This window comes from Crinia signifera, chromosome 19 (genome assembly GCF_055691185.1).
Source record: "Crinia signifera chromosome 19, ASM5569118v1, whole genome shotgun sequence".
In the NCBI taxonomy this organism is placed as follows: domain Eukaryota; kingdom Metazoa; phylum Chordata; class Amphibia; order Anura; family Myobatrachidae; genus Crinia; species Crinia signifera.
In genome coordinates, this window is record NC_139226.1 from 38,111,904 (window position 1) to 38,120,702 (window position 8,799).

Genomic DNA, 8,799 nt, shown 5'->3' on the forward strand with positions numbered 1-8,799 from the left:
CTCAAGACAACCACCAGGGTTCCTAACTATTGTACAACACTGATGGCGTCAAGACAGTCCACATTTTGCACCCATCCCAGCTATGGGGACAGCAGGCCAATCAGAAGGTGGTAAGGGTTAACCTGCGTTTTCATGGGGAGTAATAAAACGTCATCCATTAATGCCTCCACTATCGATGGTAATGAACCAAAAGATCTTCAGCATTAAACACTACCCTGCATTTAAGCATAGACGCAAATATAGGAACTAAACATTTCTATATTAAGTTTCCTATTTTCACATTACTTTACAGTGGTCTTTACCCTTTTGCAGTCCAAATTTTTTTTTGCAATTCAGTCCGGTTTAAATTGTAAAAAAAATAATTATTATTATTCAAAAATGGATGTTGAATGATGTTATAATGTTCTTTTAAAGTGGCTCGCCACTGGATCTGCTACTAGTGCTAGGGCTGCTGACGCTGAAAGGGTAAAGTAATTTACTTATAAGCTGGAATTAATTTTCCTTAAGATATGCCGCTATAGGGGAGGCAGCCTAATATTCAGGATAATCTATTTCGATCGATTTACTAGGTACCAAAGGCCTTAACATTAGGTGCCCTTCTGCTCCACGGGAGGTTTCTGTCCTCCCTGAGCTCGCCTTAGGACACCTGCATTACGGTTGGACAGTGGTGTTACAGTAAATCCACATAATGGTTTCTTCCCATGTGAAAAAGTTTAGTCTCCTGTATAGTAAAAAGTGTAAAGTCCTGACTAAAGATTGGTAGGACAGACCAAATCGCTTGTACTGTGCTACAAGTTCTAACAACTTTAGAGGGCCGATAAAACAAATAAGGCCACAAACTAGCATCAAAGAGAGTGTGGTAAACAGTACGACCGATAACCTAAAAGGAACCGGTCCAGATTTTGTTGTACATTAAATAAGTTGTGAAACGTTGTGAAGACAGAACATCTTTATTGTGTACAAAGCATAGACAGTGAGTTTAGTTCTTGTATCCTCTACTGGCTCTGCGCCCCCTGGCGCGCTCAAACTTTCTACCCTTAGAGCGAATGTAGGGCCTAGAAAGAGGGAAAAACATAAGTGAAGTTAGGTCATGACAACAAGTAAACTAGTTACAGCAATTCTAAATAGACAAGTCACTGCTACAACGCAGTAATAAAGCAATGGGAATATCTGTAAGGCGACGTAAAAAAAAAAAAAAAGACATTTCCTAGTTTCAGGGAACAAAACATAATATATATGTTGCTTTTGTAGATGGGCAATTTGGTCATGACAGTGTCTAAACCAGAGCAATGGTGAATTTCAGACATGAAATTCTGCTGCCTGTTGACCAAGTCAGCCAGTGCGCCCACATGCTCTCCCTGCCCATAAAATGTTATCTCAGTAATTAATGCCACATAGTGAGAGATTTAAAAATTCCCATGTTCTATAGAACTTTTCCTATTAAGTGACAAAGCAAACATGGCCACAAGGGGGTGCTGCCTCAGTGTAGTCTAAGCCAGGGATTCCCAATCTTTTTTGAATCGCGGCACCCTAGAGTACAAGAGGTTTTTTTCATGGCACCCCTAGGACAATTTTTTTTTTTTTAAATAGAAAAGTAATTGAATTGTGTTTATATGTGATGCTTAGGTTCAGTCATATGGTAAAGGGTTCTGTTTGTACACAAATGTTATGATTGGTAGTCCCCAGAACTGGTTTTGTCCATAATTTGTTTTGGTCCTGGACCACCAACCCGAGGCACCCCTGCCAGGCTCCCGAGGCACCCCAGGGAGCCACGGCACACAGTAAGGGAACCACTGGTCTAAGCCATTATAAACCATTTTCATCAAGGAACAAATACTAAGCTCTTTTGTTGAATCACACTAGACAACAACCTTCCTAGGATGAGATTTGGGCATTTAAGATGGGTCAAAAGAGACCTGAACACCCTAGGAAGGTTAAAGATGTAATGTCTAATCTGCCCTCTCTATGTGCAGATTTCTAAAGATAGTTGTGCTGAATACTTATGTAACAAACACTACATAATATACGCTTCCATTAATTCACTTGATAAATATCAGCACAGAAAGCAGAACACTACTCTGGATTTCTGTACAGTCAAGTTTATAGGCAAAACACTTACTTGGTATGACTGTGTGGTGTACCGGGTGCCTTGCCGAAATGCCTGTACACTTCACGTGCCTTACGAGGTCCTGGTGAGGAAACGGGATACATGAGAAAAGCTTCCATTCTTGGTTGTAATAAAGTGTACAAGTAATGAGGTTTACCAATACCACTTGCACCTACTTTACGTTAGAATAAGTAGATCGGCTGAGGAAGAGTGTAGAGAGATTGTGTGGGGTATGTCTAGAGAGAAGGAAGGAAAGTCCCGGTACTAGGAGGTCTGGTTGAGGGCTCTAATGGATGTGGAATTCGGGATTGAAAAATGCCCAATACTGGGATTCCCAACACTAAAAAAAAAAAAAAGCCCCACCATTACCTTTATGGCAGGGTGTGGGAGCAGCCGGGATCTGTGCAGGCGGCCAGAAAGCTGGGAGCCAGACCGCCGACCTGGCGGCGCATGTGCAGTGTGGCCTGCACAGCATAACCTCTTGACAGTCATGCCGCACAGTGCTGCACGCCAGGCATCGGGACCAGCCAGGCAGTGTCTGGAGTGCAGTTGAATCCCAAAATCCCAGACTTTTTGGTGCCAAATGCCAGGATCCCGATCCCGGGATTGGCCACCCTAGTGGCAAATGAGTTTTCCATTGTGGTGAAGGACAAGAAGTTCAGGGCTTAGGGGGCCTACACACATGCCGATATTAAAGGCATTTTCTAAGCGGCTTTGCTTAGTTTGGCAAAGTCGCTTAGAAAATGCCTCTAAATCAGTTTGTGTTGGGGCTATAGCAGCAGCAATGCGCGTCCCTGTCCGAGATTGATGGACAGTGTCCATCAATCTCGCTGGTAGCCAGTGTCCACTGGAGAACAATGGTCCTCTCCACCCTCTCAGCGCGTTGTGTGGGCAGTCAGCTCTGTGTGCTTAGCGACTGTACTGCCCGACCTAGCATTGCTAGGTCGCCCTACACACATCTGTGTGTAGGGCCTATAATTCTACACAAGAATGGACTTTATCCAGTACTCCGATTCTGATCAGACCATTCCACGGCCTACTGTTGAGTTACGTGCATTAGATCAATGCTACAATTTATTTCTATGGCGAGGACACATTTTCACTTAACCAAACAGTGCAGAGTTTTACCTGTCCATTTCCAAGTTGCAGTGTCAGGGTTACATTTTCCAATTTATCTATTTTATGAAAAATACAGGATCCTGTCCCTCACCCCGCGCGCAACCAAACTACTTGCAGGGTTGAAGCAATGGGGGATGCAGCTAGTTGACAATCCTGGAAACCAGCATAAATCACACATTTTTATTTTCCAGGTACAGCTGCTAAAGAATCAACCAATCCAGTTGGCACAGGAAGGGCAGTACCTTGGATGTAGTTACCCTTTGATTCCATGTTACATGTGAAATCAGGGTACACTATTACCCAATTATGGTTAAACACTGTACAGTGGGTAACATGCAAGCAATTCACATATGATGCTTCTTTAATACAAGCATTCAAAACTAAACCGGTATTGAAGGGCCGTTACTGTGATTAAACCAGTATCTTTTCACTTAAAACAGACAACTATAAATTTACCTGACAGCAACACAGTGTTCTGGCCTTTAGGGGCAGCAAGGGCCAGCTGGTCAAAGGTGAAGATTTGTCCTCCAGATTTCAGAATTCGGCTTCGTGCTCCACTAGACACTTTAAGTGCGCACACCTAAGACAAAATAAAGCTTCTTAGAGAATATATATATATATATATATTTTTTTTTGGGTACTTCTGTAGATTCATGGCGCTGTGCGTCTGAGTCCCCTTGCGGGGCTCGCTTCGCTCGCCCTCGCCACGCTATTTAAAATCAACTTAATGCCAACATGGATAGTGGGGGTATGAACTATCCATGTTGGCATGGAGTTAAGTATCTTTTTTTGACATATTTCGTGGCGAGCGTAGAATCCGGAAGTAGCACGGCGCCATGAAACTACAGAAGTACCTTTTTTTTTTATATATACACAGATTTGTGCCCGGAGACAAACCGCACGTAAACCCCTAGCACGTTCACCATATTTTAACGGAACTATTAGTGCTAGGTGCCATATACTGTAAGTGACCAGGTTTAAAGGTTTTAACATGTTGGGCAGGATGGAATAAAGTCAGATTTTGCCAGCCATGCAGGATTCCAGCCAATCTATTTTTTTTTTTTTTTTTTTTTTAAAGGGGCAATAGACAAAGCATGTTTTTTTCCTTGTTTTGTGTAAATGATTGTCCCTTTCAAAAAAAAAAAAAAAGGCCAGGTTAACAGAGTTTGGCAGGGGGGGAACGCTAGGGGAAGGGTTTACTGCTGCCTCACTGTACAAAGAACTCGGAACCAGTTGACTATTTTTGTAGAAGCTTAAAATATTTACCTTGAGTTTGGGGATCTCCTGGATCCGGACATCATCGGTAATGCATCCCACCACCACAGCGGTTTTGCCGTCACGGCCAGGAAGCTTCATCTTGCGAATCTATAAAAGAAAAAGGAACGGTCTTAGTAAAAGGGAGAGGATTCAATGTTTTGTCGGCACCCGCAGCTCATGCCTAAAAATGGACAGGATTTAATCATTGGCCAAGAATACAGATGCCAGACATTTGTGCCCACACCCTCCTGAGGTGGCAAGCAGTAGCTGGCATAAAGTCTGTGCTTTGGGCACCCCGACCAGTACTTTAGACTTGCTTAACCATTTCAGACAGATAAAGATCTTTAGACTTTAGTAATAGGTACCCATAGCAGATGCACCCAACTGGAGAAACAATTGAATAGCTTTGCTAGGCGCCATCTCCCCTAGTGTTGACCAAAGAACATAAACTGAAGCTGGTTACGCACTGGGCGATATAGCGTTAACTATATGCACAATAGTGATGTATAGGGTCGCTATTGAGGTCTGCTCCTGTGCATCAATAATTAACCTCCCCACTGTCCGTAAATGCAGCTCAATCGGACAATAGGTCAGCATGTACGGATTGGGGGTCCCAGTGACGTCACTGAACGGTATAGTTAATATCTATCAGTGTGTATGCATAATGCGCTGCTGCGAGCCGCCGCCGATATAGTTAGCAATATTGGCAGTGTCGGGAGTCACCCAGTGTGCACCCAATCGTTATTAATTCCAATTTTACGAGGGACCGCCACAAAATTTCCAAGAACCAGTATCTCTTGTATGTATTCAAATCAAACCAGATTTAACGGGATTGAGAAAATGACTCATTTACGATCCCTTGTGGTCTCCTTACATTTTACAACCGAGCCGCCTGTAAATACACCATTTACAAAGCTAGAAGCAACAAGCAAAGCATGGTCTCTCTGGGCTTAAATCAGAAGACAGCATATTGCCATGTGCTATGAGCAACAATAGCCCAGCAAATGCCCCTACATATACAAACACGGAACAGTTTTGCCATATAGAACAGTCGATCTCTCCATACCACAAGTGCAGCCCAGCCATGGTTAGTACTTAGTGTATTGCTCTTGGGACAGAGCCATGGCGAAGTTAATTTCTTTAAAAAAAGTGGTCTGCATTAATGTACAAGCAATAGGATCCCTGCAAACCATTCACCTCATGGATGCTTTCCTGGGTGCTGCGCTTGCCCCCATGGTGTCGATCAGCGTAGCAGGGGTCCCAGCTGGCGGGTTTCCTGGCGCTTGGAGATTAGGTCATCTCCAAGCGCCGGCTCAGGGCCCGAGTTCACTGGTGTCGCCCACCCGGCATAATGCCGGGGACTTCAGTGTAAAACTGAACTACCAGGCTGCATCCGGGTCCAAAAACCCAGGTGTGACCTGGCAGTTCTGGTGTAAAAGTGGTATTACAAATTAGGACAACTATATATTCAACATTAACACCATAAATATAATAGAATAACGTTAATATGCTGAATTGACAATTCACAGATGGAGAGGTTTCAGTTAAACAGGGAATCTAGTCTCATATAACATAAAAAACAAACATCTCAGGTACGTGTGGAAAACATTCCTCAATGGATCACATCCCTCTATTAGATACCCAATATGCTATGAACAGTATTAATCGCCTTACCAACCAGCTGTCAAACACAACAGCAAATGAACGCAGTAACTAGTCACACACATTTACAGCAGCAGGTCCATGCGATGTGCAAGCTTCAATATGCCATTGAGATATAACACTGTACACTTAAATTCCACCTCTGTATAATATTTACATCTTTTGTCCAGTACTAGAGTCAGCTGATGAGTCCCAAACAGAAGGAGCGCACCTGACCTTAACCTGGGTTATTGCCGCTCCACCCTGGGCTGGGTCTTGGTGTGTAAAAAAAAAAAAAAAAGCATCCTGCGGTCAATCTGGGGGTTGGGCAGTGGCCACGAACAGCCTCCGCTGCTGTACGTGGTACTATGCAGACAGCAGTGAAGGCTGGGAGGAGGTGAATGGATGCCCGTGTGTGGCATCCATTCACCTCATGGACGGAGGCTGGGGGTGCACGGAGGTTTTCCTGGGTGTTGGGCTTGCCCCCATGGTGTCGATCAGCGTAGCGGGGGCCCCGGCATGCTTCCACTCCAATATGTACCAAGTGACTAAATCAAACTTTAAGCATTACAGTATAAATACTTGCTTACCAAGCGGGACAGAGACAGGGGTGGCCTGTTGGTTCGGCTCATGAATAAACGTTTCAGCACCACTCTGTTGAAACTGGAGTTGGTACGGCGGGCCAAGAAGCGGTAAAGCTGCAAGAACATGAAAAACAATAAGTAAATGGTCATTCACTTTTCATGTATACAGTGACATTAGCTTACAGTATAACAAACTCCACTGACCTTAACCAAAAGCCTCAGATAGATATCTTGACTTTTTGGTTCCTTTCTATGCACTTTGCGGTCTTTGTTGTGGCGGATATCGACTCCCTAAAAGAGAAAAAGGAAGACATGTTTTTTTTTTCTTTCAATAAACTTACAACTCCTTAACCGTTACCATATAAATGTGAACTACTAATGCAGGGTACACACTGGGCGATTCCCAGCACTGCCGAGATTGTTATCTAGATCGGCAATGCTGTGGGGCAAATTGTATACGCACTGATCGAAATTTGTCACCAGTTCCATACAAGTATCATTGACTAGCCAGTCAACATTAAGTTGTACAGGTGACCAGAGGGCAGTTAATGCGTAATTTAGTGTACAAAGCAGACAATCTGTGCTATATATTGTTAATGATATCATGCAGGCTATAGTGCCCAGTGTGTACACAGCATTACAGTCTATGACAGGGCAAAATCATCGCAACATTTGTGAAGATAGATTATATGTACATGCATGCTCCTTAACTTTTGAACACACACACACACAAAAACCTCCAGTAAATAAAGGCATTTCATAGGACATTAATCCATATAAAAATGGTTGATCACTATTTTGGACAGAGTAGATCAACAAAGCAGTAGTTCACACAAGCAGCTATAGCAGTGATCCCCAAACTGTCTGCCCAGGAACCCTGGGGTGCAGCGAAGCTCTTGCAGGGGTGCCCTGGGACCAAAACAAATTATGGTTAAATTGACAGACATAACCAGTACTGGTAGCGGCCAGTCATAACACATGTGGACAATCAGCAGAAGAACTGCACAACACCACATACCAGAACCTAAGGGTGACAGGTACATTCTACTTAACTTTATCAATAAAAAAAAAACATCCTAGGGGTGCCAAAAATGCACCCCTAGGATATGGTATGGGCGCTGTGATATGTTTGGGAACTGCTGAGCTATAGCAACAAGTCTCCCTCAATGTGTTGGTATATCTGGGTGGCTAAATGCCATGGGCACTAGGAGCACTCCCCTGCTTTGCAGCATGCACTGACCAGAGTAAGAGTACATACACCATTGGGTGGCGACCCGGACTCAGGGACATGTAGGGAGCAAAGCCCAGTCTGATAACACCCGGTGCACATAAGCAGCCAGCATGATGCACAGTGGAAGTTGGGATAGGACTGGCGACATCATTGCCGGTAACCGTATGATAGGAGTACAGCAGCACAGAGTGTGACAGCACACGCAGCTAGCAGAGCCCTTCCTGCCCGGCCACATCACTGCGCTCCATGGGACATACGGCCCCCAGGGGTGACACGGTGCACTACACGGCTTCCCGGCACCCGATGCAGCCCCAGCCCGCTGCCACGCAAGAAGACGATGCGGGAAGGGGCTCGGGGACTGCAGACGGCAGGACAGGGGAAGGAGATGGCAGCGGATTGAGATCTAGCTCGGTCTCTCACCATGATGGCGGCTGTAGCGGCAGCGGCTTCTCGGGAGGAAAGGAAAGAGGAGGGGAACCGCGGAGGCTTATGGGAAAGCACACAGAGACCGGAAGTTGTCAACTAGAGAAGGCGTTCTTCTATCCACTACACTCTATGGTTACTCACTCCTATAGGCTGCTATTGGATTATCTATTAGTATGTTCTTTGGTGTTCTATGGAGATATATCCAACCTCCATCTACAGAGGACAGGTGGAGAAGTTGCTATCATATACTAGATAAATGATAGGAGTAAATTTACAAAAGTTCCTAAAAATGAGAAGTGATGTTGCCAGTAGCAACCAATCAGATTCCATCTATCATTTTTCCTGAATGCAAACGGGAAATTATAGATAGAAACTAAATGGTTGCTATGGGCAACATCACCTCTTCATTTTTAGAAACATTAGTAAATGTATCC

The 8,799-nt window shown here is 44.3% G+C and overlaps 1 protein-coding gene across 1 annotated transcript; it reads right to left on the reverse strand.

Annotated features, from left to right (window-relative positions):
* Positions 1–931: 931 nt before the first annotated feature.
* RPL18 (ribosomal protein L18) lies at positions 932–8,497 on the reverse strand. Its single transcript, XM_083162371.1, has 7 exons — positions 8,360–8,497; positions 6,913–6,999; positions 6,715–6,822; positions 4,493–4,591; positions 3,683–3,806; positions 2,120–2,189; positions 932–1,055 (listed from the first exon to the last, which is right to left on the reverse strand). Exons 1-7 carry the CDS (start codon positions 8,360–8,362, stop codon positions 980–982), a joined length of 567 nt encoding a protein of 188 aa, XP_083018497.1. The 5' UTR covers positions 8,363–8,497; the 3' UTR covers positions 932–979.
* Between the last annotated feature and the right edge of the window lie 302 nt (positions 8,498–8,799).